The sequence below is a fragment of the Penicillium cosmopolitanum genome, assembly GCF_028827165.1.
Source record: "Penicillium cosmopolitanum strain IBT 29677 chromosome Unknown utg000009l:1.0-9042332.0:1.0-9050551.0, whole genome shotgun sequence".
In the NCBI taxonomy this organism is placed as follows: Eukaryota; Fungi; Ascomycota; class Eurotiomycetes; order Eurotiales; family Aspergillaceae; genus Penicillium; species Penicillium cosmopolitanum.
This window is the reverse complement of record NW_026622679.1, coordinates 8,735,130-8,748,262: the sequence shown is the minus strand read 5'-3', so window position 1 is coordinate 8,748,262 and position 13,133 is coordinate 8,735,130. Positions and strand designations below refer to the sequence as shown.

Genomic DNA, 13,133 nt, shown 5'->3' with positions numbered 1-13,133 from the left:
ATACATTACCGTTGTGAACTTCGATCAATGATGCTCTATTTATTAGAGTCTGTGTTTTCAAGAGTGATCTCTTGGAAACTTGAAGAAGCTCACAGTGGTGTGAGTAGGCGTTTGGCCAAGTAGAATATATGAAAACTGCAGCTACAGAGTGATCCCAGCCATAATATCATGATATCAGTACCAGTAAAAATATGCAAGCTCCTGCACTGTTCCTTTGCCTCTCTACTATCTACGCTGCTACCGGCTGAACATTCTTCAGCCCTGCATTGAATTTGCCCCACGTTAGGCCTCGGCATCCAAATGCGATGCCGATCGGAGTTAATCTGGACGCCGAGGCCCCTTGAACCAATGCAATTCATTCTCGCCAAGTCAAACCTGAGCTTTCACGTTACTCGATGATCATTCGTTACTGATAATCTCTTCTCCAAGAGTCGCAATATCCACTCCATCCTTTCTCCCATCGTTCTATCCCTTCTCCCCCTTCAACCCTCATCAACCCTCCTCCGCCCCTCGGCCCGATAAGACACGATCATGCCGATCCCTGAGTTACCAATTTTCGTGGCCGCACAGCAACATGCGAAGAGTAATCCTAAGAAGATTGCCGTCGTTGACTCGGTCAAGCAGCAGTCATTCACCTTTACCCAGCTTTTGGAGGACGTCGCTGCCCTAAGGAAAGGCATTCTTGAACAACTCGGCGTCTCCGACTTGGAGGAGCGCCGCATTGCCTTCCTCGCGACCGGATATGATTACGTGGTGACTCAATGGGCCACTTGGGCTGCAGGAGGCATTGCAGTTCCACTGTGTACATCTCACCCTGTTGCTGAATTGCTGTATGTGATTGAAGACTCAGACCCATCGCTGGTCATCATCCACCCCACATTCGAGAAAATTGCCCCAGGACTGCGTGAGGGATGCTCGACAGATATCCCTTTCATGGGTCTCGATCCATTGAGCCGAAATGAGAAGCCCTCGCTACCCTCTTTCTCGCCTTCCTTCCCGGTCACCCGCCGAGCACTCATGATCTATACATCCGGAACGACTTCCAGGCCCAAGGGCTGCGTAACCACCCACGAAAACATCACCTTTCAAGCGAGCTCCTTGGTCAAAGCTTGGAAATACTCACCCTCGGACTACCTCATTCACGTCTTGCCTCTTCACCATATTCACGGCATTGTAAATGGATTGGTTGCCAGTCTTCTGAGTGGTACTACAGTCGAGATGAGACCAAAATTTGACCCGGCCGAGATCTGGAACCGCTGGCAGGATCGTGGCTCCTCGACCATGTTTTTCGCAGTGCCGACAATCTACTCCCGCTTGAATGACTATTTTGATTCAAACATTCGTGGCACAGATAAGGAGGACGCGGCCCGTGCCGGAGCACAAGCCTTGCGATTAATCGTGTCAGGTTCTGCTGCTCTACCCACACCCATCAAAGCGAAGTTTGCAGAAATCTCGGGACAAACTCTGCTTGAGAGGTATGGTATGACAGAAATCGGCATGGCTTTGAGTTGTGGACTTGAAGTGGAGAAACGTATTGATGGCAGCGTTGGCTGGCCTTTGCCTGGCGTCGAGGTTCGATTGACCAAGGACGGCAGCATTGTTGATGCACACGATGAGGAAGGAATGATTGAAATCAAGGGCGGTAATGTCTTTATTGAATATTGGCGAAAGCCGGAGGCTACGTCTTCCGAATTCACGTCAGATGGATGGTTCAAAACTGGTGATGTCGCCAAACGAGATGTCACCGGTGCATACTTCATCCAGGGACGAGCCTCTGTCGATATTATCAAATCAGGAGGATACAAGATTTCCGCACTCGAGGTTGAACGTAAAATGTTGGCTTTGGATACGATTCAAGAAGTGGCAGTCGTTGGATTGGCCGATCAAGAATGGGGCCAGAGGGTCGCCGCTGTGGTCAAGTTTCGCGATGGAGTAAGTTTGCCCTTGTCGCCTTTTGAAAACATTATTTGGACTTTATTAACACATCACATAGACGACTCCTCTCGAGCTTTCAGCACTGCGATCAGAACTCAAACAAGATATGGCTGCTTACAAGGTCCCTACTGTTTTGAAAGTGGTCAGTGGTATCGAACGCAACGCTATGGGCAAGATCAACAAGAAGATTCTGGTACAGAAGCTCTGGCCGGAAATTTCATAGATAATTTTTCATACAAGAGATTTAGATGTAAATAGACAACAGTGAATAGAGGATGATTACATGATAGTACCGTCCTCACAAGGCCTAGCTAGTATGTAGGGTCTAAAAACTTGAACTCGTAGATTCATGCGTGTTGCTCAGGTTTGGAAAATCCATCGTGGGTCCTTGTCGCCCAGGAAATCTCCATCGGCATCACCAATATCACCCATCAAAGGCCGAAGTCCCTGTGCCTCACGAGCGCGTTCCTTTTCAACATTTTCTCTCTGGAGCACTTTCCACAGAATTCCTACGACAATGATATTGGCAACAAGATATCCCAGGGCGAAGCCATGTCCAAGGAAGTACCGAGGGCTAGTTTCAGTTCGATATAGCTGCGTTCCAAGGACAGCTCCCAAGTTTCCAATCGAAATCTGCATAGCATTGGCGATGCACCGCTTCGTTTGGCCCGATACGTTATTTGCAGGCCATGAGAGGACAATGGCGACTGCTGGATAGATACCCGCCGCGGCAAAAATAGTACCGAGATACGACACTCCAGGCCGGTGTTGCGAAATCAGAAGAATATACCCAATGCAAGCCACAGCCGACGATCCCATAATAAAAGGGGCTCGAAGACGCAGCCGTTCCGATAAAATGGCGACGCTGATAGTAGTACAGAAAGCCACGGCGTAAGGAGGTACACTGAGCAGCTGTGCCTGAGCGGCGGAATATCCCAACTCCTTGATAATGGTCGGCTATATACTAGTATGAGCACTTTATCAAGTATTTGAACCGAACGGTCTCTTTTTCTTGACTTACCAGGAAAAGAGAAAGCGTATATAGTGGTAAACTCATTGTATGGAAGCCGAGACCATAGAGCCAAGTCTTGGGGTCTTTGAATGCATCCAACACGGCTGACCAGGAAAATGCTTCATCTCGCGTAGCATCGCTATCATTCTTAAGGCGAAATTGAATAAATTCGCGCTCCTCTTCGGTGAGGAACTCGGCGGTGTCTGGGTAGTTGTAAACCCAAAAGTAGGCAGTAATAGACACTACAACTGTGAGAAGGCCTTCTAATATGAAAATCCATCTCCATCCATTGTATCCACCGACGCCTTTCATGTGTGCGATTCCCTGTTTGAGCAATTAGTCTTATAATTCATCTTCCGAATGTTGTGAACAAGCCTACCCATGCCAATATACCACCAAAAGCACCCGCAAGACTGGCTGCGCTGAAGAATAACGCAACGCGATAGTGCTGTTCGTTTCGTTTGTACCACATGGAAAGGTAAAAGACCACTCCAGGGAAGAGACCACTCTCCGCAACACCCAGGAAGAATCGCGAGGAGAGATAGCCTGAGTAGTTCTGAACGACTCCAAGTAATGTTGCAACAATACCCCAAACAAGAGTGAGCGTGGGTAGCCAGATTCTCGGGGTGGTCATTTTGAGGACAACGTTGGCTGGAATCTCGAAAAGGACGTAGCCAATGAAATACAAGGTCAACCCAGTGAGGTATTGGTCTCCCGCTGCGTAGAGATAGAGCAGTTAGATGGGTTCCTTCGGAGGTATTTATTTTCGATACGAAACGGAGACAACATACACATCTTGATATCATCGGTCATTCCTTCGAGTCGAGCATTGCCAACTGCGTTAAATGCAAGTCAGAATTGGTTTCCACAATCGAATATTAACTTAAATATCACACACCATTGCTTCGATCTAGGAAGGAAAGCAGGTAAAGCAGAATCAACGGAGGAAGTAGCCGATAGTCTAACTTCCGCAGCAATTTCTTCTCGTCGATGCCTGTGCCTTCTGCAAGGCTACTAGAGGAAGGCGATGCCGCAGTGTCTTTTGTGCCACTAGCAACAGACTCATCTTTCTTTTCAACCGAGGTTGACATGGTGACGACAATAGCCTGGCCGGAAGAACTCAGTTTGCTGAAAGATTCCCAATCTGAGGAAAGTGTCACAAATATAAGACGTGCAGAAAGGGCCCAGTGTTATTAGTGTGCCAAACCTTAAAGATCCAGAAAGCACCTCATACTGTACATACTCCGCGGACCACGCGCAAACCTCGTGTTCCAGGGATTGCATCATATTCATGCCCCCTGACCCGGCCGAGAAAGGGTGTGGGCTTTTGTGGAGGCAGCGAATGACGTTCTGTTTGACATCTATTCTTGCACGGATTGGCCAGTGAAGACGTGAGGGTAATGAACAATCGCGGCGGGAGATCACACCATCGGGCGGGGACAGTTTCCCCCGAAACTATTATATAAACAATATATTGGCATGTTCTATGCTATTTTGAAGCTATAAATGCTAATTCAACCCTGCTGAGAGAGAAATTAGACATACTACTTGGTCATAAAATCAAGAATAAGATAGTAGACCACAGCCAGTAATTGATTGTCGAAATAGATCATGCCTTCGATAGAGAAGGGGGTGGATAGTATCTGTGATATAAGCTCGCAATGGGCTCCAGTATAATTCAAGATGATACCTCATTGCCCCATATTCTCATCAGCAGCTTAAATATTCCTACATATGTATTGCATTTTGTCGAGAAGTGAACTTGAACTGATTGAATTGACCGAATCAAGTAAGCCCATTCCCATGGTTCTCCAACATGCCAGCCAATCACAACGCCGTATTCCAAATAAAAATGACTCCACCGGCTCGAAATGCAGAACATTATTGTACCAAAAACAGAGCATGAATGGCAAAATGCATGGGTTTTTTTGCATAATTCGATTGAAATTTACATAGAGAACATGTTTGATGACCAGAAATAGTATTTATTTCAAGTCGTTGGCATATAAAATGCCAAATGCTGTGAAAAATGAAATATCCACCGGAACCCGAACCCGACCCAAAAAAGAAAAACGCCAACCAAAAAACAGACCGAACGCAACGCACGCCAAAAACACACGAGACACACATAAACATAACACATAACACGTAACACGTAAAACACGTAGATGACACATAATATACAACATACACAGAACGAGGGGTGATCAGGTTCTTGAAAGGAAACGGAGATTGTCTAATCTATACACAACTCGCGACGTTCTATCGAGGCAGCTGCACCTACGAATGATATCCAGACAGAACGTTGGCAGAAATTTTCCAAAGAAAAAAACAGAACAGGTAAAATGAAAGACATGACATGCGTAAAAATCGACGGCGCGCTTTTTGAGGAATCCCGGTCTCAGGGTGGGAGTGTAATGGAAGGAGAAGAAATTTAGTGAGCCAAGACCAGGGCCAGCAGCGCCATGCGGCAGTACAAGCCATATCTCATCTGTGAAATCTGTTAGCAGTCGTTCATTACAAAGAGGGGATTGGGAGTTGGAACATACCTGGCGGAAGTAAGCGGCCCGCTGGTCGAAATCGACCTCCTCGGCGATCTCGGCGTTCCGGGGCAGAGGGTGCATGACAACCATGTGGCTCTTGGCGTGCTTGAGCAGAGCGTTGTCGATGACAAGGCTGTTCTTCAGACGCTCGTACTGGGAGAGGTCGGCGAAGCGCTCCTTCTGCACACGGGTAGAGTACAGGACATCGGAGCGAGCGACAATCTCGGGAGTGAGCTCTTCGTACTCGCCGATGAGCTGGCCGGAGGCCTTGATCTGCTGGCGGACATCCTCGGGCAGAGCAAGCTCCTTGGGGGAGACAAGCTGGACACGGACATCGTAGAACTGAAGCAGCTTGATCAAGGAGTGCACGGGACGGCCGTACTTGAGGTCACCAGTGAAGGTGATAGTCAGGCCGGTGACTGTACCCAGCTCCTCACGGATGGTGAAGAGGTCCAGGAAAGCCTGGGTGGGGTGCTCGACGGAGCCGTTGCCGCCGTTGATGATGGGGACCGGGGAGAACTTGGCCGCAACCTCGGTGCTCTTGGGGTCGGGGTGGCGCAGGACCACGGCATCACCGTAGCAGCCCAGGGTGCGGATGGTGTCCTGCAGAGTCTCGCCCTTCTGGGTCGAGGAGTGCTCGGTAGCGATGGGGATGACGCGTCCACCTAGACGCTGCATAGCGGCATCGAAGGAGGCCGAGGTGCGGGTAGAGGGCTCGTAGAACAGGGTAGCGAGGACGCGGCCCTTGAGGATATCAAGGACACCCTGGCGCTGAACACCAAGACGCATCTCCTGGGCGACAGTGAAAAGCAGGTGGAGGTCCGCACGAGTGAACTGGTTCACGGACAACACGTGCTTGCCACGGAAGGGGGAGCGCGACAGCATCTCATACAGCGAGGAAGATACCGGGGCCGAGGGGTACAGAGGAGGGCCAAGCTCGCCAATAGAGGGAACGTTGACCTCGCCGCGGAAACGACGGCCAGGAGTACCAGAGACGGAAACGTGACGGTCAAGTGAGCTCTCAGGGCGAACCATGGGAGTGGTAGGCTTCTGCACGGGCGAGGTAGGGACGATGCGGTGAGAAGACATGTCAGTACCCTTGATGGCATCGGAGGTGATCGCACGGTCCAGGCAAGAAGTCTTGCCCTGGAAAGTGACACGCTGAACAGATCCGCGCATCACCTTGCCGCTGAAAGGGGACCAAGCATCGGCGCTCTGGTACAGGTAAGGGCGGTCAATCTCAATCTCAAGAGAGGTATCGGGCTGATCGTGCAGCTCGAAGATCTTCTTGGGGTTCTCGTAGAGGCGAGCAGTGATGTCCTCGACGGTAAGGCGACCCTCAGCGACGGCAGTGAAGAGCAGGGGAAGGGACTCAGCAATGCCGACAGCGGGAGAAGCCTCCTTGCCAGCAAGCTGGTAAGGGATGCTGCCAATCGAGTAAACATCGATGGTGCTCATATGGTCCCAGAGAGCCTTCTGGTCCTCGGCAGAGGGCAGGGAGGCACACTCGGGGAAGTCCTCGCGGGAAAGGAAGAGGCAGAAGATCGACACATCGCAGGTCACCTTAAGGCCCTTCTCCTTGCTGAGCGCAATGAGGCTGATGTCCTCCTTGGAAGTCACGCTCATGACGTGGATGTTGCGGCTGTGCAGGCTGGCGAGCAGCAAAATAGAAGCCAAATCAGTTCCCTTAGCATCAGTGATCAGAGGCTTGTTGGAGGGCCAAGAACCGAAGTGGTTGGTCACAGTAGCCACCTTGTTGATGTTACCAGAGAGGTGGTTGAACGGGACGAAAAGGGAGCCAACCTCACCAGTCACCTGGGTGATCTGGTCAGAGTTGGTGGCGGTAGCGGCAACCGAGATGTTAAAGTCACAGTAGGACTTGTCCTGGGCGTTCTGTTGAACGATCTTCAGATCGGTGGCCTGGGTGACCGAGCTGTCAACACCAACGGGCATGACACGGACCATGGAGAAACCGGCAGCAATCGAGGCCTTGGTGACATCCTCAAAATCCTTGGAGCCAGGGGTGACGAGGCCAGGAACAAAGGCAGCGATGTTGATCAGACCAGGCAGGACCACGGTACGGTGGCTAGTCTGGAAATCAGAGGTCTGGATGTTCAGGGGGTAGTGACGAGCGATGGCCTCAATCAGGATCTTGGCGTTCTTGACGTTGGTGACCAGAGGAGTCTGGTAGTCAACGGCCATACGACGAGTACGGTAACCCTTGGACATATAGTTGGCAGGACGGCGGAAGCGGTTGTTGGAAGGCAAGTTGATGTACAGATCGATGAGGTTGTTCGACAAGTGCTGGGTCAGAGAGTACTCAGACTTGAAGTCATCCTCCTCGCCGGCCAGAACCTCGAGGTACTTGACGGGGACACCGTTCTCCTTCAGGAAATCAGCAGTACCAGAGGTGGCGAACAGGTTGTAGTCCAACTTGTGCAGCTTCTTGATGGCAGGCAGCATCTCAAGCTTCTCTTTGTAGGAACCGATGGAGAAGAGGATGTTGCGCTTAGGCAGGCGGAATCCGGTGGAAAGCAGAGCCTTGAGGTAGGCCTCGTACTTGTCACGACCAAAGGAAGCAACCTCACCGGTCGAAGCCATCTCAACACCAAGAACGGGATCAGCACCCGACAGACGAGAGAAGGAGAACTGGGGGACCTTGACACCGACGTAGTCCTTGGGAACGCTGACAGGGGGGACTCCTGGAAAGGAGCACCGATCATAGCCTTGGTGGCCATCTCGATCAGGTCGACACCCATGACCTTTGAGACGAAGGGGAAGGATCGCGAAGCACGAACGTTGCACTCAATGACCTTGATGTCATTGTCCTTGGCAATGAACTGGATGTTGTAAGGACCAGTGACATTCAGAGCGTTACCGATCTTGCGAGTGGCCTCCACAATGCGGGCAACAGTCTCTTCGCTAAGATCCTGGGGAGGCAGGATAAGAGTGGCGTCACCAGAGTGCACACCGGCGTTCTCGACGTGCTCAGAGACGAAGTGGCCAACCATAACACCGTTCTTGGCGACAGCGTCCATCTCAATCTCCTTAGCGTTCTCGATGTACTTGGTGATAACGACAGGGTGGTCACGGGACACGTCCGCGGCCTGGTTGAGGTAGTTGGCCAGGTCGTGCTCGGAGTAGACAGTGTTCATCGCAGCACCGGAAAGCACATAGGAGGGGCGAACCAACACAGGGTAGCCGACCTTGTCGCAGAAGTCCCGGGCTTCGTCAATGCTAGTAAGCTCCTTCCAGGCAGGCTGATCGACCTCGATACGGTCCAGCATACGCGAGAACTTGTAACGGTTCTCGGCACCATCAATCATCTCGGGGGAGGTACCCAGGATGTTAACATTGAGGCGGTGCAGGGGCAGGGCAATGTTGTTAGGAGTCTGACCACCCATAGAGATGACAACACCGCTAGATGACTCGAGCTGGTAGATATCAAGGACAGTCTCCAGGTTGATGTTCTCGAAGTACAGGCGGTCGGCCTCGTCATAATCGGTACTGACAGTCTCAGGGTTGTAGTTAACCATGATAGTCTTGTGGCCCTGCTCACGGAGGGTACGAATGGTACGGACGGAGCACCAATCGAACTCAACGGAGGAACCAATACGGTAGACACCAGATCCAAGAACCATAATACCGTGGTCATCGAACTTCAGATCGTGCTCAGAGGCGTTGTAGGTCAAGTAAAGGTAGTTGGTCACAGCAGGGAACTCAGCAGCAACAGTGTCGATCTGCTTAACAATGGGCATAATGCCAGCCTCGACACGCTTACGGCGCACAGCCAGCTCGTTGGAGCTCAGGAACTTGGCAAGCTGACGATCAGAGAAACCAAGCTGCTTGGCCTGGTGGATCATAGAGATGGGCACGCTGGTGGCGTTGAAGGAAGTGAGAGACTTGCCGAAGTCGCTGAGACCCTTGAGGCGGCTCAAGAACCACTTATCAATGTTGGTCAGCTTCCAGATATCATCAACAGTGTATCCAGCGGCCATGGCGTTGGCGATGGCAAACAGACGCTGGTCAGAGGGGGTCTGGAGCTCAGCCTTGATCGACATGAGGGCATCGGTCTCGTTGAAACCGTAGTTGTGGAAGTCAACGGAGCGGATGGCCTTTTGGATAGCCTCCTCAAAGGTGCGACCAATGCTCATGACTTCACCAACAGACTTCATAGAGGAACCAAGCTGGGTCGAGACACGAGTGAACTTCTTCAGATCCCAACGGGGAATCTTCACCACACAGTAATCGAGGGAAGGCTCGAAGCAAGCACAGGTGGACTTGGTCACGGAGTTCTTGATCTCGTTGAGGGGAATACCCAGACCCAGCTTAGCAGCGATGAAAGCAAGCGGGTAACCAGTGGCCTTGGAGGCAAGAGCCGAAGAACGGGACAGACGAGCATTAACCTCGATAATGCAGTACTCCTTAGAGAACGGGTTCAGGGCATATTGGATGTTACATTCACCGACAACACCAAGGTGACGAATGACATTAACAGCAGTGGTTCGCAGCATATTGTAGTCCTCGTCCGAGAGGGTCTGGGAGGGAGCCACGACAATGGAGTCACCAGTGTGGATGCCGAGAGGATCGAAGTTCTCCATGTTACAGACAGTGATACAGTTGTCCTGGCAATCACGAACAACTTCGTACTCGATTTCCTTCCAACCCTTCATACTGCGCTCGATAAGGACTTGAGGACTGACAGCGAGGGCCTTGGTGCAAAGGTCCTTGAGTTGGCCCATGTCCTCAGCGAAGCCAGAGCCGAGACCACCCAGAGCGTAAGCGGCACGAACAATGACGGGGAAACCAATGTCCTCGACAACGCGCAAAGACTCCTCGAGAGTGGATGCAGATGCAGACTTAGCACACTTCTCGTTGATGGAATCCATGCTGCGAGCAAACAGCTCACGGTCCTCGGTAGTGATGATGGTATCGATGGGAGTACCAAGAACCTGGACACCCAGGCCCTCGAACTCATCCTTGAGCTGGATACCGACTGAGAGAGCAGTCTGACCACCAAAGGTACAGTAGATGGCGTCGGGGCGCTCGTGTTGAATGACCTTGCGCACGAAGTCGGCGTTGACGGGAAGGAAGTAGACCTTGTCTGCGAGACCCTTGGAGGTCTGAATAGTAGCAATGTTGGGGTTGATCAAGATCGTGTAGATTCCTTCTTCCTTCAGTGCCTTGATGGCCTGACTACCGGAGTAATCGAACTCTCCGGCCTGGCCAATGCTGAGACCACCGGATCCCAGGACCAGAACCTTCTTGACGTAAACTCGGGGGGAAGCCTTGACATTCTCAGCCTTGATGCCACCGGGGAATTCGACAGGCTTGGTGAGCGCATCCGCAGAGGCAATGGTGTTCTGGATGGTGTTGATGAAGACATCAAACAGGTACTCGGTATCGCGAGGACCAGGGGTGCTCTCCGGTGGAATTGCACACTGAAGAAGGGACGGGTGGTGTGACGGATACCCTCGTTGCTGCCATCGTTGGCATTGACAAACAGCTCCTCCCAGCCATTCTGGAGGCTGGAGGCGTCCACAGCATAACCGTGGTTTTGAGAAGTGATGTGGCACTTGCCAGAGATCATGCTGGTGCAGGGAATGTTGTGACCACGGTTACCGAACTTCATCTTGCTGGTTGTAGCACCGACGGCGCGGGCAATCAGCTGGTGACCCAGACAGATACCGAAGACAGGTGTGCGGGCATCCTTGAATGTCTTGGCCAGGTTGTCGATAGTGGTTGTGAGAGTAGCGGGGTCACCGGGTCCGTTGGAGACGAACAGACCATCGTAGTCCTTGCCTGCCAGGGTGGGGAAGTCGTAGTCCCAGGGAACAACCATGACCTCAACACCACGGGTCAACAGGCAGCGGAGCTGGTTGTATTTCATACCAACATCCAGGCACAGAACGCGGACGTTCCGTCCCGAGGGGTGCTTGAGAGCAACATCTGCGGGGGAGAGTAAAGCTTGGGTTCACGGATAGAGACTGTAAATGAAGAGGGGTCCAATTAGACAATATTCCAATACTGCCGAGTTTTTCGGCTTCATGGTTTGGTTTTGGAATGGACAATTGACTTACCCTCAGCGACGAGGTTCTTCGTGTTGCAGTCCACCCACTCAATCTCCTCGAAGTGTGACTTCCAGGTAGCAATGTCCGTGCCGGAGGCAACCTCCTGGGAGACGTTGGGCTTCTGGAGCAGCATGCGGCCCAGCATGCTACCGGTTTGACGAAGGCGCTTGGTCAGCGCACGAGTGTCAACGCCGTGCATGGCGGGGACACCCTCATCCTTCAACCACTTGCCCAGGGATGACTCCGCGAGGAAGTGGGAGAAGTCCTCTCCGGCATAGGTTGCGACCACCAACGCAGCGACGTGGATCTGGCTGGACTCGAAGTAGGTGGGCAGCTTGAGAAGGTCGTCGATCTGCTCCCGCGAGGGGACACCGTAGTTACCCACGAGAGGGAAAGTGATAACCAGGATCTGACCACGGTAGGAAGGGTCGGTGATGGACTCAGGGTAGCCGACCATACCGGTTTGGAAGACCAGTTCACCGGCAATGCTCTTCTCAGCACCAAAGTTGTAACCCTGATAAACGGTGCCATCTTGCAACTCGAGGGCCACAAGGCGATCGGTTCCACCCCGGACGGGGATCGAGGCGGGCTTAATGATAGCGCCGGTGTTGGCAGCCATGATGGGCAACAAGTCCTTTTTTGGTGTGGGAGAAAAGAGGGGAGGGACAAGTCCTCTCGGGGACGATCTGATCGAGCGCGAGGTCACTCTAGCACAGCATCCACGACTTCAATGGAATCTTTTTTTTTCTTTTCGACAGGATTTCAGGATAATTTTGAGGGTATTTTTGGAGAAAAGGGGGGAGGAGAGGAATTGGAGTAGAATTGCAGCTGCAAGAGCTGAGGTATGGAGGAAGAAGGAAGAGCGAGGGCTGGCAGAATAAATTTTTCGTTCAAGCGCGGGCCCCACCGGTTGCGGTGGTGGGTGAGGGTTCACCGCCTTCAGAATTTTCCCAGAAAAAGTGGAGCGATTGAGTCATTTGCTTGGGGATTTGAAGGATCGACACGGCAGTTTGAGATGTTTGAGATGTTTGGCTGTTAAAGAGATTGAATGAGCAATTTATTTCTCCAATACTGATCACCAATGGTTTACTACGCTCTTCCAATTGCACCTGCATCCACCATGCAAAAGGCATTGGCATCTGCAGGCGGTGAGTACTGATAAGGCCGATAGCGGCGGCTGCAGCGGCGGGCGACTAGTTACCTGAGTACTGCTAGTAGTATATAAACTCATGGCCAGTAGCTAATACTAGTACTACTGGTAGTATACTCCAAGGACCAAGGCTCTAGTTACTAGAATATACTTCCAATTTGAAGGTTAGCCCTTCACCCGGTAGGACAGCCCAGCAGGTCAGAAGCGCCAGACACAGATCAGTCAGTTCCTCTATTACTAGTAGTGCCGGCGGCATCGCTGGCAGTAGATAATTTCTACTACTATTACTACTACTTCACTTAGTAGTAGTAATAGTGTGATTTCTCCAGGGCTGTAAAACAGCCTGGAGGCCATCTAGGGCTTAGTGGACGTCGAGGTTCTAGTATATATTGCACCCTAGGGTCGAGTGGTTGTATAAATAT

The 13,133-nt window shown here is 51.6% G+C and overlaps 3 protein-coding genes across 3 annotated transcripts; 1 reads left to right on the top strand and 2 right to left on the bottom strand.

The window, feature by feature from the left end:
• Positions 1-531: 531 nt before the first annotated feature.
• On the top strand, positions 532-2,158 carry N7509_011374 (acyl-CoA synthetase; the record flags this gene model as incomplete). The annotated part of the gene is made up of 2 exons (XM_056636011.1): positions 532-1,932; positions 1,994-2,158. 2 exons carry the CDS (start codon positions 532-534, stop codon positions 2,156-2,158), a joined length of 1,566 nt encoding a protein of 521 aa, XP_056486631.1.
• A 137-nt stretch (positions 2,159-2,295) lies between these two features.
• On the bottom strand, positions 2,296-4,038 carry N7509_011373 (uncharacterized protein; the record flags this gene model as incomplete). Its single annotated transcript, XM_056636010.1, has 5 exons — positions 2,296-2,892; positions 2,957-3,271; positions 3,327-3,664; positions 3,739-3,783; positions 3,846-4,038. 5 exons carry the CDS (start codon positions 4,036-4,038, stop codon positions 2,296-2,298), a joined length of 1,488 nt encoding a protein of 495 aa, XP_056486630.1.
• Positions 4,039-5,381: 1,343 nt separating this feature from the next.
• N7509_011372 (bifunctional carbamoylphosphate synthetase/aspartate transcarbamylase) lies at positions 5,382-12,180 on the bottom strand (the record flags this gene model as incomplete). Its single annotated transcript, XM_056636009.1, has 5 exons — positions 5,382-5,438; positions 5,497-8,192; positions 8,246-10,853; positions 10,904-11,439; positions 11,571-12,180. The coding sequence occupies 5 exons, from the start codon at positions 12,178-12,180 to the stop codon at positions 5,382-5,384; spliced, it is 6,507 nt and encodes a 2,168-aa protein (XP_056486629.1).
• Positions 12,181-13,133: the final 953 nt, after the last annotated feature.